This window comes from Jaminaea rosea (genome assembly GCF_003144245.1).
Source record: "Jaminaea rosea strain MCA 5214 unplaced genomic scaffold BDZ90scaffold_19, whole genome shotgun sequence".
Taxonomy (NCBI): Eukaryota; Fungi; Basidiomycota; class Exobasidiomycetes; order Microstromatales; genus Jaminaea; species Jaminaea rosea.
This window is the reverse complement of record NW_020289993.1, coordinates 297,399-312,144: the sequence shown is the minus strand read 5'-3', so window position 1 is coordinate 312,144 and position 14,746 is coordinate 297,399. Positions and strand designations below refer to the sequence as shown.

The following is a 14,746-nucleotide window of genomic DNA, read 5'->3' as shown; positions in this document are numbered from 1 at the left end:
ATGAGAGCCCGCAGGTAGATACTCACGGTGATGCAGAGAAGTCTGGGCCATGCCATGCCTTGCCCAAGAACGCATCGTTCCCGGCGCAGGACGACATCTTGACCGCCGCCGATATGGGAATGTTGACGCACGAGGAGCAGCGCAGGGCGAAGAGCAGAGCACAGAGAAGAGGCAATGCGAACAGGCAGCAGCGCTAACATATAAGACGGCCAGATCTCGCAAACAATCGTCTCCTCATCAAGACCAAGCCCCCTCCCTCCATCCTCAAGAACTCCTCCCTCGTCCTCAAGAAGACTTCCCCTTTCCCTCCATCCTCCTACATCCCCACACTCTTTTGACAACATGATCGTCGGCCCCAAGTTCCTCAGTGTCCTCTCTCTGGCTCTCATTGCCCTCTTCCTCAGCGCCGGCAGCGCTCAGGCTAGCACCCTTGCCACCAAGCGCCACGCCTTCTGCCGCGTTGACGTGAGTACGCGGAGCGAGCTCCAAGATCACGCTGGACGGTTTGCTGACCACCTCCATCTCGTATCGTCACTTACAGGCCGCCTGCTGGTCTGACCACTACTGTGGCAGCGACTCCAAGTGCGCTCCCAAGCTCCACGACGGCGAAGAGTGCTCTCTCGACAAGGCGTGCTGGTCGGGCAAGTGTGACTCGGAGACGGGCGCCTGCATCGCTCCCATCGCCGAGCGCGCCACCCCCGTCGCCGCTGAGCCCGTTGTCAAGCGCTCCGTCGTCGAGAACAAGCCCATTCAGAAGCGCGCTACCAAGCAGCAGAAGAAGGATGCTGCTGAGGCCAAGCGTGAGCTCGCCGCCGCCAGGGCCTTGCTCGCAAAGGCCCACCGCAGGGCTAAGGCCGCCTCTGTCAAGTCCGAAAACCTCCACAAGGCCGCTGCCGCCGCTGAGAAGAAGGAGTCGAAGCTGAGGGCCGCCTACCGCAAGGCCTCCGGCGCCAGGAAGGCTTACCTCAAGATGAGGCTGCAGAGCGCCATCAAGGCCTCCAAGGCTGCTCATCACAGGGCTAGCCTTGCGGGAGCCGCCGCCGCCAAGGCTACCAAGAAGGAGGCCAAGGTCGTAGCTACTACCTGGGCCGCCAAGCGCAAGTCCGACACTGCGACTGCCGTCGCCGAGGGCAAGCCCGCGCCTGTGTACGCCCTCCGCGGCAACGGTTCTCCCTGCCTCTCCGGCAGCGAGTGCTCCTCCGGATTCTGCAACAAGAGCGCCAAGTGCGCCAACGCCCCCACTGGCACTGGCGGCGACGTCAGCCCCAAGCCCTCGCAGCGTGCGCTCTAAGCATGCGGCATTGGGTGTCATCTTCATCGTTGTCAATCTCTCAATCTCATTACTTCATCTTCGCTTTCGCACGTCACCCTACCCACTGTCTTTACTAGCTCGCGTCTTTACCACACACTCTTCTTTCTTTCTTCTGTCAAGAGGTTGAGCAGTCGCTCAGCGCTTCGACTTGAATAGATCACTTGCTTTGCAGCGCTTTCACACCGCATTGTCACGCCATCGTCGCCGTTATCACGTTGGACCCACTAGACATCGTCGTCAGCACCACGGTCATGCTCGTCAACGCTTTCAAATTCAGCACCATCGTAGCTTTGCGCGTAAGGTTGACACCTCAGCGACAAGGTTGATACGCCCATGTTTGATTGTAGTGCCAGAGCTTGAGGTTGTGAGCAACCGAACTTTTGGTCACGCCCGTTGAAGCTACGGCTCCATTGTTGGTCGCAGTGACTCCGACGTGACGGCAACGCGACCCTCTGCACTCCGCTGCTCCCTTGGTCCTGTTTCGTTTTTGGCCGCGGCCGTGGCGCGGACGACGCAGCAACGCAGCGCCCCGTGTTGATCCACCTTCTTTCCTGCGCCACCCACTCAGACGAGCTCGGGCGCTAATCAACACGGCAAAAGTGCTTCGGCTCATCGGAATCAACACTTTTTTTTGACTAGGCGACAAGACAGGGTCTTGCGTCGTGAGGTGTGCGGCTTTTGGACTCCGCAATGCAAGCCACACCCATGACGACGACTCAAAATCACGAAGGCTGCGCCCAAAATGCCTCGGGGCGCGCCTCGTCCGTGGGGATCCGTACCCGTGGTAGTCACCGCCTCCTTCAATTGCATCAGAGGATAGATACGTCCACGCACCTCCTTGCGTTCCTTGGCGGCGGTGGCGGGCAACCGCGGCCTAATACGAAGAGCAAGGGGAGTCTGATGAGTGAACTGTAGACCACGGAGCCTTTCATATTGCCGCTGGTTGGGATGTTACTCTTCTACTCATTCCCTCTTTCCAGATCATGTCCTCTCGGAGTCGCCAGCCATCCTTTACTTTTCGTCTCTTCAATCTTCGTCATCGCGCAACCACTGAGCAGCAGGGCAAGACAGCAAGGACAATGGGTCACCTCGAGCAATTGCCTCTCTCCAACGGCAAGGCGCAATATGGTCGCTCAAATACTTTGGGAGCCATTGGCCGACGTGGTCGCCTCGTCTTGTGCCTCATCCTAGCATTCGCCGCTCTTTGCTGGCTCTCTTCGACTGTCACAATCGACGTCGATGAGACTGCAGCGCCCCTCCTCGACAAGGTCGTACCTTCTGCATCTCAGCGTGAGAAGCTCTGGTCAGACGCAATGGCTCAAGTCAGGCCAGCACTGGGACGAGTCAGACCGAGCTCAGCACTGCCGGCCCCGTCGAATGCGCCTGCCCGTCCGCTCGTATCGACGCCAAAGGGTGAGGTCGCCCATGCAGCTGCCGTAGCTGCCGCCGCTGCCCCCGTCCACAAGACCAAGCCCATCGACAAGCCCTCTCTCCGCATTGCCATCCTCGAAAACTGGGCCTGCCACGACGAGGTGACGGCGAGCTTCATGCAGGCTCTCTCACGTACCAAGCACAACGTCATCTCGTACCTGCGTGACATCCGTTTCGAGGCCGAGAAGATCTACGAGAGCTTTGATTGGTGAGCGTGTGCGAGGCGCCATTGCGATATAGACTCTGAGCTGACTTGATCAATCCTTTCTCCACGCCGCACGATGCCAGGAAATACCCTCCCTTTATCATCGACAATGCCGTCTTCGGCAAAGGCCTTCCGCCGCAAGCCGTCATCTCAGTCTCGTGCAAGAATGACGTCGGACGCTTCTCTCACCAGCTCAATCTCGATGCCATGGCTGACCAGGCCACTACCATGCTCTACTGCGTCATTCACGACTGCAACGAGTGGGACGCACACGTCCCCGACTGGGAGGGAGACGAGGGCATCGACGGTCGCCCGATCATGCGTCATTGGGCCGAGCAGGACCGCGTCCGCTTCCTCACCCTGAGCCCGCATGTTACCGAGTGCGTCAAGTCAAAGACGCTGCCCTACCTGGGCATTTCCAACGACAGTGTCGTGGCTAAGACGGTACGCACCTTTGTGCCCCTCTTTGACATTGCTGAGCTTTCTACGGAGGACAGGCAAAAGGCTCTTGACCTCTCGCACGACTCCATCTGGCTCGCTGTGCAAGGCAAGCTCGACCCTGGACGTCGTTCTTACACCGACCTCTTCTCGGCCCTCATTTCACGCATCCAGGGCGAGAAGACGGCTTTCATGTCCAAGGTCAAGCTGCTTGTGCTCGGCGCCTCGCCACCCGACAAGAAGGGCAAGGCATTGTCGTGGCCTGCACCCCTTCGTGGCAAGATCACTGTTGGCGAGTCGCTTCCGTACCCTCAATTCTACGACGCTCTCCGCCACGTCGGTGCCCTTCTCCCTTCCTTCTCCAAGCGCTCATACCTCGAGTCCAAGGCTTCGTCAACCGTAGCCGCCTCTCTCATCTCGGGTGCGCCTATGGTGGCGGACCAAGCCATCCTGGACAAGTACTCTTACCTCACGCGAGAGTGTGTCTGGTTCAGAGAAGAGGCAGAGACGGAGCTCGAGGCTGCCCTACGCGGTATGAGCGAGGTGTCGAGCGCTCAGGCCATTACGCAGAAGAAGGCTTGCCTGAAGAGGTTGAAGGACAGGATCGTCGCACAGAATGCCGTCGATCTTGAGAGGTGGATCGAGGAGGACCTGCGCGAGAGCGGGCTGCTTTAGACGCATACTATAGTTGAGGCTTCGGACATTCATTCATTCTTTCGTCATCGTACCCTATCACGCTCATTTTTGGTGCTCGTCATTGCAATAGAATTCATCATCATCATCAACATCACCGAGCTCATGAGAGAGAGACAAGAGCGGCAGTGCTGAGGGCGAGCGAGGACACCGTAGCCAACATGGCAGGCCGTGTCTCTGCTACGGCCGACACGGTGTGGAGCGACGACTTGCCCGAGGATGAGCCGTCGCCTCCGTAGAACCGGAGAGAGGCAATGTCCCAGTAAGCCTGCGCAAAGGCTTGTGGTGAGTTTTTAACGAGGTCTACGCAGGTAGCAGCCTGTGATGTACATCCAGAGTCGGCGTACTGAGTGGCGAGCAAGGGGTGTAGATTGTCAGCTCAGTGGGCGTACGAGGCAATGTTCACTGGCAGAGCTGCGCACCGTGGTGTTTGTCCACTTTCCGCAGAGGCTCTGCGTAAGAACCAGCATGTGCGGCTCGACAAAGGCGCTGTCTTCGCATTCTTGAATTGGGAAGCTGGCAGATGGCGTGCCCCACTGATCAGGATCGACCTTCTTCGCCGTCGAGCGCGCACTCTTGGGCTCCTTCCCTCTCGGCCAATACCAAGTGCGCACTCCCTTGCCACCCGCACCAAAGTTTCGTTCCATGGCGATTGTCATCCCCGCCGATGCACCGGCTGCGGAGGCTGACGGCTGCAGGTTGACGCGACACCCGTCCGTGTTGTCTTCCGTAGATGAGCAGCTGTCTAGCTCGAGCTTGCCCGTCTGGGTGGCATTACGCAGATGGCAGGTGGAGCGAGTGTGGATGATGGAGGCTCCGCGAGGAAACAAGCCGTTGACGTTCTCGTACATGTCAATCTCCTCAAATGAGGCACTCTTGGGGCGTGCCCACCACGAGGGCCAGGTGGCACAGCCTGTCGGGAAGTGGGCGACCTCCAAGCTGCGGGCGAGATAAGAAGTGTGAGCTGTGCTGGGATCTGAGCCGCCATTCTCGGCACTCACACGATGACACCATCGCCATAGAGTTCCTTAGATTCCAATCGCACCGTAGGCCTGAGTCCACCAGGGTACTTGTTCTTGGCGTCAGTCCTGATGGAGGTCACTCCAGTCTTCTTGTTCACCGTCACGAGACCCATGGCACGCGCGTTGGCTTCCGTTGTCCAGTTACTCGCACTTGCAGCAACCTGCGTGCCATCAGAGAAATTGAAGAGGTCGAGGAAAGCCTCGCCTGACGCCTTGGTGGTCAGGGACCATGAGGCTGCGTTGGCTGGCGGCAGGAGGGCGAGAGCGCTTAGCAACGCGAGAAAACGGAGATTCAGCATGTCGGTGGGAGGGATGGAGGAGCGACCGATCCTGTGAGTCTGAAGTTCCCCTTCTCTTTATTCATATCGATTTGAGCAAATGGTGGCAACGCGTCCTCACACTACGTCACGAACGAAGGGAAACTCTATGCTCCCGCTTTAAGCTCTTTCTTCGCACATAGAGTTGCTCTCGACGTCGTCGATGCAGGGCCTGACGTCTCCGAGGCAGCCCAACTTTGCCGAAGGGGTTCCACGAGGCAAAATTGGGTTCGCGCCGCATCAGGGTCGATCAGGTCCGGGAGGCGGGGATTGGTTCGAGAGGAAAGAAGGTAAGTTGGATCTGGCCATGGTGTCAGACGCCGCAGCCTTTCTTGAGCCCAGGCGTGGGAGCCTCGGCGATCACGACGTCAGAAGCTTCGTTCGGCTGAATAGCATTCGATTGCCGGTGTGTGGATCCCCAGTGCCTCTTTGTTCTTCCACGGCAAGCTCACTCAAGCCTTGCGTCTGAATGACGTCCGGACCTGTACGTCCTGCTTCTTGCGATTGGCACGGTAGAAGAAGGGGATGAAGACGAGGTCTCGGCCTTGACCTTCAGCTTCTTCGTACGCCTTGGAGTGTGGCGTGTTGGCGACTTCATTCGCTCCGGCGTAAAGATGCGTGGCAGCTTCGCCTCGAGGCGTTCGCAAATGGTAGCCTGCTTTCGGAAGGGGCAACTTGAGGACGCCATCCTCCCACACCTCCTTCACGGAGGCCATGTCAGTATCAGCGGAGATGCACAGCTCCTTGAAGTGGTTCTTGGCCCACGGATTGTCCGCGTCTTCGAGACAGTAAACGAGAGGTCCGCGCAGGAGCGTTACCGTATCTTGCATTGTATCAGGGTGGCAACGAGCCAAGCGCGGCTGCATTTCGAGGGTGAGCACGTTGTTGCCAGGCGAAAGCACGATATATCCATTGACAAGGCGATGTCGAGCAGGCTCAAAAGCATACCAAGCGCTGTTGACTGCCCAGCCGGGCACACGTAACAGTACCTTCATTGAAGTTCCAGGGTCGACAAATACCTCAATGCGCCCATGCCATGGGTATTGTGTCTTAATCACAAGCTTTGCGGCGCCATTTGGAAGCTCGATGGCGCCGTCAAAGTACTGATGGATGGCGAGAGCCGTGTGGTCGCCGCTGACCGACCAGAAGAAGCCGCCCAGTACGCCTAGGGTGCGCAGCACGTTCGGAGGGCAGCAGGCGCAGTCGAACCAGTCGAAGCGGCTACAGGCTTGCTGAGGACTGCTTGCCAGTTGATTGACGTACATGAAGCTTCTTCCATCGACAGATATGCCTGACGTGACGCTAGCATTGTAGAGAGCTCGCTCTGCCACCTCGGCGAGATGAGAGTCAAGCTTCAATGCCAGCAGTCGTTCCGCAACCATGATGACAGAAATGCCGGCGCATGTCTCGGCATAGCAGCCACCTTCGTCGTTGCTATTGGGCAGCGAGTATGGGAGCGACGAAAAGCCTTCCCATTGATCTACGCTGCCTATGCCTCCCGTGATGTACATCTTGCGCATGACCATGTCGTCCCAGAGACGAAAGACGGCGGAGTTGGGAGCTTTACGATGCTCCGCGCAGAGCCCGCTCTCCTCCGCGAGAACGAGATCGGCGACGCCTGTCAAGAGGTAGCCCGCTCGAACCGCGTGCCCCTCGATGGTCTGCTGATCCTTGATTGGCATGTGCGCTTGCATGTACCAGTACGCGCCGTAATGGGGCATGGCTCCAGGCGCGAGCTGCGGATGCTCGCCGCGCTTTGCTTGCTCTTTGACATAGTACTCTGCACCATTCTTGCCGCGCTCGGTAATGAAGAAGGTGGCGAGCTCAAGAGCAGTGCGGTCTTGCGTCCTGCGGTAAAGGCGAAGCAGAGCTAGCTCGATCTCTGGATGACCGGGGTAGCCGGGCATCTTGCCATCCTGCTCTGGCCCAAATACGCTGGCGCAATAGTGGACGAAGCGGAGAGCGATGTCGAGGAATTGGCGCGAGGCCGTGAACTGGTGATGAGCTAGGGACGCTTCGATGAGGTGGCCGCCTGCAGAAGGGCCGAAGATCAGCGTGCCATCTTATTGCGCCTCATAACGCACCCACCGTTGTAGAGCTCGTGCAAGTCTCGCAAATTGGACCACCTCTTGTCCGGCTCGTTGACGACGAAGTGAATGTTGAGATAGCCATCCGGCTGCTGAGCCTTTTCAATGAGATTGACCAGGTAGTCGATGTGACCTCTGATCTCCTCATTGGCATGCTTTTGCAGCATGTAGCACGCCCCCTCGATCCATTTTGCCACGTCCGACTCCCAAAAGAGCCAAGGCGGGCCAGGCCAATTGTACGGCTCGTCGTACAGTGGAATGCGCTTCAGATTGAAAGCATCGTAGCGGCCTGTAGTCTTCAGATGATCAAGCTGGACGGGGAGAGCAACATTGCGAGCGACCGACTGCCATTTGCCCCTGACGACGACGCGGTAGACTGCAGTCAGCTCGAAGGCGGCTAGTGGTCAAGGGCAGCACGCACCAGAATGAATCAGGGGTGATGTTGGTGTACAAGAAGCGATCGTGAGCGTACTTGAGCGACATCATGGATGGACACTGAGTTTGCAAGCGATATGAGTGAGGAAGCTACAAGGCAGAAGTCGTACGATAAGAGGCAACGCTGCCTGTCGCTGTTGCGGCAACGTATCAACGGCGGCTCCAAATGGGAGGCATACCGGCACGAGAGCAGGCGATTCAGGGTGAAGAGAGGTAGACAGAGATACTCAGTGGGAGCCAGGCGGCATCCTCTTTCTTTGGAGCCTTCAGCCAAGGATGGTGGCACGCAACGTGGGGCGCCGTCGAGGTCGTCTCAATGAAGGCGACCGCTGCTTGACGAACGATGATGCCTGACATTCATCTGGCTGCGACGGCAAAGCTGTTCGATATAAACGACCTGCGTACAGATTCGTAAGCTGCGCCTGCGCCATTACCAGCTCGCGGATGGCGAGCAGGAGGAGTAAGTGGGAGTAGCGCGTGGGCGTAGTTGCGAGCGTCTGTCGTTGTGCCGCGGCCCAGTTGACGCGGCCGACATTTTTGTCCCTCGAGCTCGCGGGCAGGCAAAGGTTGGTGACTTCTTTCATCCTCACTTGGCATCACGGTGCGACATGAAGACGTCGTACCAGTTTGCCAACCTGCTGGGCTCCGTCTATACGGCGGGCAACGTCGTCTTCACTCCTGATGGCGAGACGGTCTTGAGCCCTGTGGGCAATCGCCTCTCCATCTTCCACCTCGGCCGCAACACGTCGACGACGTTGCCCTTCGAGACGCGCAAGCCCATTGCCAGGGTCGCATTGAGCCCAACAGATCCCGATCTAGTCCTGGTAGCAGACGTAGATGGTAGAAGCTTGCTCGCAGACATTCGTCGTCGCAGCGTCATCGCATCCATTCACTTCAAGCGACCGTTGCGAGCCGCCAAGTTCAGCAACGATGGCAAATACATTGCCATCTCACATGGACCTCAAGTCCAGGTATGGAAGGTACCCTCGACGATTGGAAGGCAGTTCAACCCATTCGAGCTCCATCGAACGTACACCGGCCATTTCGATGATGTCTTGTCCATCGAGTGGTCGAGAGATTCCAAGTGAGTACTCGCAAACAGGGCTGCCGCTCTCCTCTCCCTCTTCCTGCATCTCGCACATGCACTCCCCAAGATGCTTCAAAAACACAAAAAAACTGATTTAATGAGGCGGCCGACTGGCCGAGAAATGTCGCAAACGTCTGAGGGATAATGCGTGCGGTAGAGAGGGAGAGGGACGAGCAAGCAGGCGTACGACGAATCCTCTTGGCCTGCGCGCTGACCCAACCTGTCCGCTCTGCCGCAGCTTCTTCCTGACGACATCCAAGGATCACACCTGCCGCCTCTATTCTCGTGACCCCATCGTCCTACCACCCGACGCCTCGCGCGAGGGCTCCGGCCCATCGACGATGAAGTTCCGACCCAAGACATTCTCTGGCCATCGCGCCCCCGTCATCTCAGCCTTTTGGTCGCAGGACGAGCGCGAGATCTACACCGTAGCTCGCGATGGAGCTTGCTTTACCTGGCGAGGCAAAGACTTGAGCTCGGCGGGCATTGACGGCGGCGACGTCGATTCGGAGGACGAAGGTGGCGACAATGCAGAGTCGGCCGCAGCAGCTCTGGCCTCGTCGGCCATGGCAGCCGGCAACCTCACGCACGAGGCAGCCCGCATCGCCACGACCCGTTGGGGTCTTCTCAAGCGCAACTACTTCTCGCGCCCAGACACCCGCGTCACATGCGCCGCCTTCCATCCTTCCTCGTCTATCCTTGTCGCCGGCTTCTCGGATGGCGTCTTTGGCCTGTGGACGATGCCCTCCTTCGACTCGATTCACACTCTATCCATCTCAAGCACCGACATCTCGTCGGTCGCGCTCAACGCAACAGGCGAGTGGCTCGCATTTGGCGCTGGCGGCTTGGGCCAGCTCCTCGTATGGGAGTGGCAGTCAGAGAGCTACATTCTCAAGCAGCAGGGCCACTACTTTGACATGAACGCAATCGCCTACACGGCAGACGGCAGCGTGGCTGCGACGGGTGGTGACGACGGCAAGGTCAAGCTGTGGAATGTCGAATCTGGCTTCTGCATTGCTACCTTTTCCGAACACTCGGCGCCAGTGACGGCACTCGAGTTCTCCAAGGGCGGGGCTGGCGTCCTCTTTTCGGCTTCACTCGACGGTACCGTACGGGCATGGGATCTGCTACGCTACCGCAACTTCCGCACCTTCACCTCTCCCTCACCTTGCCAATTCGGCTCTCTCGCCGTCGAGCCCAACGGAGAAGTCGTCTGCGCTGGTGGGACGGCAGACTCCTTCGACGTCTTCCTATGGAACGTGCAGACGGGCAAGCTGCTGGATGTGCTGTCGGGCCATGAAGGTCCAGTGGCGTCGATGATGTTCTCACCCAATGGGTCGGGTATGCTTGCGACGACGTCGTGGGATCGCACATTCAGGGTGTGGGAGATCTTTAGAAGGACGGCTACTGTCGAGCCTGTGTCGCTCAATGCAGAGGGCTTGGCGATTGCGTTCCGACCTGATGGGCTGGAGGTATGCGTGGCAACATTGGATGGACAGCTGGGCTTCTTCGATGCGCGGACAGCAAAGCAGACGGTGAGCATTGGCGACGACGTGGGATGAGGCGCACGGGACCACGAGACTGACACTTGGATCTTCTCGCGCTCTCGACAGGCGGTCATCGAATGCCGCAGAGATATAGCAGGCGGACGCTCCGTAGACGACAAGATTTCACGCAATGCCAATGCGGGTGGCGCAGCTTTCACCACGCTCAGCTACACGGCCGACGGAGGCGCCCTCTTGGCCGGTGGCAATGCCAACTTCATCTGCTTGTACTCGATCGCAGAGCGCGTCCTCCTCAACCGCTGGCAGCTGTCGCTCGATCTCAGCCTCGACGGGACACAAGATCGCCTCGACTCTCGCAAGTTGACCGAAGCAGGGGCCGCCGATCTCTTGGATGTCGTTGCCAACGAGGATGAGCTGAGCGTGCAGGAGCGCATAGATCGATCGCTACCTGGCGCTCAGTCTGGTGACATGGCTAAGCGCACTACCCGACGCAAAGCTCGCACCAAGGCCATTCGCTTCGATCCTACTGGCCGCTCCTTTGCAGCGGCGACTACCCTCGGTCTGCTCGTCTACAGCCTCGACGCGCCTGGTCTGCTCGCGGAGGAGACATTCGATCCCATGGATCTCGAGATCGACCTCACGCCCTCCGCGGTACGAGGAGCATTGGCGAAGGGCGACTGCCTCCTCGCCCTCGTCGGTGCGCTGAGACTCAATGAGGTGCCCTTGATGAGACAAGTCTTCGATGCCATTCCCATTGAGGAAGTACCGCTCATCCTAGCGCGCCTGCCAAATGCGGACAAGTATGTGCCGTCGCTACTCCGCCTCGTTGCCATGCAGTTGCGACCGGTAGCGACGACATCAGCAGACGCTGCAGCGGGTGGAAAGCAGAATGGCACCCCAATCTTGCGCTCGACATCCGGCTCGCCGCACCTCGAGTTCAATTTGTCCTTCCTCTCTCACCTGCTCAGCATCCACGGCCGCCTCATTCAACGCAATGCCAATCGTGGTGAGTTTGCGACGGCGAGCAGGGCGGTAGGGGCTGCGCTCAACGAGCTACGCAAGAGCGTGAGGCGCATGGCGGACGACGGGGTGCACGGCGCTATGTGGATGTGGGATGGTTTAGGTAGAGCGGAAAAGAAGGCGAAGCAGGCGGCGGAGGAGCAAGGAGCTGGACAGGATGGCGTCGACGATATCGAGATGGCTTTGTAGAGCATGGACGCGCGCGTTGCGCGTCGTCCACCTGTCGGACAATCTATTCTCACGCTCGACGGTGCGCACGACGCACGCAAGACGCGGCCTGCGCCCTCCCTCCACCTTGGATCACTCATGTCCGGTGCCTGATTTGCCCCGTCCATCCGTGATTGAGCGTGCGTTCCTCTCGTGAGTCTTGGCTTGATAGCAAAGCCATCTCCTCACCTCGCTTCCTTCTTCTTCTTCTTCTCCGTCACCGCAATCATGTCCAACATTTCGTCCTCGCCGTCACCGTCGTCGCGGCCGACGTCGCGGCCGACGTCGCTCTACTCACTTCAGACGGCAGCACACGCAGACGGCCATCATGGTGCCGCCAACGGCAACGAAGTCGATGTCCTCTGCTTAGGCAGCGGTTGGACAGCTGCCTTCCTTTTGCCCCGCCTCTGGTCTTCCAACGTATCATTTGCCTACACTAATCGCACAGGCGTGAAACCAGAATGGCTGGCCCTCCCAGGGAAGCAGCCTATCAAATTCACGATGCCAGGAACGGGCGACTCGCGCATACAGTGGCGAAGAGCATTCAAGAACTTCCCGACCGCCCGCCTCGTCGTCGTCGTTGTGCCTCTCAAGGATCAAGTCGTCGCAAATGAGCTCGTGACAGCATACCAAGCTCACTGCGTAGAGAAAAAGGGGATGGGTGCTCCTCCATCCAAGTGGCTTATCCTTGGCAGCACCAGCGCCTACGGATCTGGCGAGCACAGCAGCGCTTCGCCCATTTCCAAGTCTACGCCTCGGTCCGCCGCCGAATCGGCCGTGCTAGCTTTGGTCAAGAGGGATGCAGCCGTCCTGCACCTCGCAGGCCTCTACGGCGGATCCACCCGCCACCCACTCAACTGGCTGTCCAAGGTTGCAGACGACAAGGACAAGCTAGCGTCCAAGGGAAGCCTGCACCTTGTACACGGCAGAGACGTAGCAGAGGCCATTCTCGGAGTGTGGGAGCGCCTTCTTGATGATGAATCGACGCTGTGGGGGCGACATTGGATCGTCACTGATGGGCGCGTCTACGACTGGTGGCAGTTGGCTACCCAGCTACCGAGTCAGGAGCGATCGCGTTATGTCGCATGGGTACGAGAGCTACAGAAGGAGCATGGCGTAACAAGTCTGCCTCGCAAGTGCGGCGAAGATCTGCCGCGCAATCTTGAACGAGTGCTTGACAGCGACAGCTTCTGGGCAGCCATTGGCAAGAAGCCCAGCGTTGGACCGGCCAACGAGGTCGACCTGCCCATCTCTCCAATTACGGGTCTTGCCGTCACCACCGACGCGGCGAGAGCTGACACTGACAAGTCAAGCGCACCCTCGCCGCCGCTCTCTGGCAAGTCTCGACCATATACACCCTCGATCCCCAAGGCACGCCTGCAAGACCTCATCGGCTGCCTCCAGCACGAGATTCAGCGCGAGTCGACTTGCCCCCTGCCGCCCATCTTTGAAGGACGACGCATAGCCATGGGCCTGCCTCGCGAACGTTTCCTCCAACTGCGCAAGGCCTGGCTCGACTATGTGACTGCAAGCGCCAACGAGAGCAATGCATCTTGGCAAGGCCACTGGAAAGAGTTTCTGAGCTACGAGCACTATTTCTACCCAGACGAGAGGTTGACGGGCAAGTACGTCCCTGGTGTCACGCTCGATGGCCAACACTTTGTGCGAGTGGCTCCGACCGAGGAGACGAGGGCGCAGAGGAGGGTGGAGCCGCTAGTCTTCCTGCACGGGTGGCCGGGGTCATGCTTGGAGGGTCTCTTTGTCGCTCGAGCACTTGCCAACCCAGGACCCGATGTCCCCCTTAGCAAGCCCGCCTTCGAAGTCATTGTTCCCTCACACCCTGGCTACCTCTTCAGCGGGTCGCCTCTCGTCAATGAAGAAGACGACTCCGCCTCGTTCTCGGGTCCAGACGGCGACATCCTCGTCAAGGATGTGGCCGCGCTCATCAACGACATCATGCTCGATCTCGGTTTCGATCGCTATTCGGTGACTGCAGGTGACTGGGGCTCGTTCACCGCTCGTCGCCTTGCCCTCGACCACCCGGCTCACGTCAAGGCGGTGCATCTCAACTTCATCCCTGCTCCTCCTCCGACGCTTGCCCCAGCCCTGGTACCGCAGAGGCTCGTAGACGCCGTGGCTTCTCGTATACCCGGGGTGAGCACCATTGTCAACTTGCCCCGCTTGCTGGGCCAGGCACACTTCATCGACCATGCCAAGGATGGCGAAGAATCGACGCTCTCCCTCGGCGAACGTCTCCAGCGTCTCCTTGGCCTACCCTCTCCTCTGTCCCACCGCGACGCCACTCGCGCGCAGAAGGGCCTCGACTTTCTCACCTCTGGCTCAGCCTATGCCCAGTTCCACGGGACCCGCCCGTCTACGCTGGGCAACATCACGCACTCGTCGCCCTCTGCCATCTTGTCGTGGATCGGCGAGAAGTTCGAGACGTGGACGGACAGGACACCCGACGACTCGTTGATCCTCGAGAGCCTGACCTTCTACTTCCTGACGGAGACGATGTCCCGCTCCATCTACTCGTACAGGAATCGCCCTCCAGGAGGACCAGTGCCGCAATCTGGGTTGAAGGAGAACTATCTGAGCTTGCCAGTGGGCTTCTCAGATGCGCCATTCGAGCTGGTCCCTCCGCCCTTGGAGTGGGCCAAGGCGACTGCCAACATCGTTTGGCACAGGAGGCACGAGAATGGTGGTCACTTCTTGTCGATGGAGAAGCCCAACGACTACGCGGCTGATGTGAGGGACTTTCATGAGCAGTTGCAGACAGGGCTCAAGTGAGGTCGCGGGCTGTAAGGTGCTTCTCTTCGATTATTCTCTTATGTGCTAGATTTCAGTCCATACCGTATCAAGACTGCATGTATTACGTAATCGCCTGACATTTTTGGGAGCGGAAGGGAGAGGCGGCAAGAGAGGCGGAGGCCAAAAGCTCTTGGTTGCTCCTCGCAGCATTTCCTGTTCTGCCCCGTCCCATCATC

At 58.9% G+C, this 14,746-nt stretch overlaps 5 protein-coding genes across 5 annotated transcripts; 3 read left to right on the top strand and 2 right to left on the bottom strand.

The window, feature by feature from the left end:
• Positions 1-342: 342 nt before the first annotated feature.
• Positions 343-4,061, top strand: BDZ90DRAFT_228826 (hypothetical protein; the record flags this gene model as incomplete). The annotated part of the gene is made up of 8 exons (XM_025504841.1): positions 343-465; positions 542-1,224; positions 1,485-1,608; positions 1,660-1,676; positions 1,952-1,979; positions 2,293-2,951; positions 3,032-3,392; positions 3,441-4,061. The coding sequence occupies 8 exons, from the start codon at positions 343-345 to the stop codon at positions 4,059-4,061; spliced, it is 2,616 nt and encodes an 871-aa protein (XP_025359248.1).
• Positions 4,062-4,272: 211 nt separating this feature from the next.
• On the bottom strand, positions 4,273-5,331 carry BDZ90DRAFT_209369 (hypothetical protein; the record flags this gene model as incomplete). Its single annotated transcript, XM_025504044.1, has 3 exons — positions 4,273-4,425; positions 4,502-5,018; positions 5,081-5,331. Coding segments are annotated over 3 exons (921 nt in total), but the record flags the coding sequence as incomplete, so codon positions are not given.
• A 218-nt stretch (positions 5,332-5,549) lies between these two features.
• Positions 5,550-7,694, bottom strand: BDZ90DRAFT_234908 (DUF1680-domain-containing protein). Its single transcript, XM_025507187.1, has 2 exons — positions 7,507-7,694; positions 5,550-7,450 (listed from the first exon to the last, which is right to left on the bottom strand). Exons 1-2 carry the CDS (start codon positions 7,670-7,672, stop codon positions 5,871-5,873), a joined length of 1,746 nt encoding a protein of 581 aa, XP_025359246.1. The 5' UTR covers positions 7,673-7,694; the 3' UTR covers positions 5,550-5,870.
• Positions 7,695-8,548: 854 nt separating this feature from the next.
• On the top strand, positions 8,549-11,741 carry BDZ90DRAFT_224607 (putative periodic tryptophan protein PWP2; the record flags this gene model as incomplete). Its single annotated transcript, XM_025504621.1, has 5 exons — positions 8,549-9,024; positions 9,266-9,546; positions 9,574-10,562; positions 10,641-11,378; positions 11,421-11,741. 5 exons carry the CDS (start codon positions 8,549-8,551, stop codon positions 11,739-11,741), a joined length of 2,805 nt encoding a protein of 934 aa, XP_025359245.1.
• Positions 11,742-11,868: 127 nt separating this feature from the next.
• BDZ90DRAFT_234906 (alpha/beta-hydrolase) lies at positions 11,869-14,646 on the top strand. The gene has a single exon (XM_025507186.1). The coding sequence runs from the start codon at positions 11,988-11,990 to the stop codon at positions 14,547-14,549; it is 2,562 nt and encodes an 853-aa protein (XP_025359244.1). The 5' UTR covers positions 11,869-11,987; the 3' UTR covers positions 14,550-14,646.
• Positions 14,647-14,746: the final 100 nt, after the last annotated feature.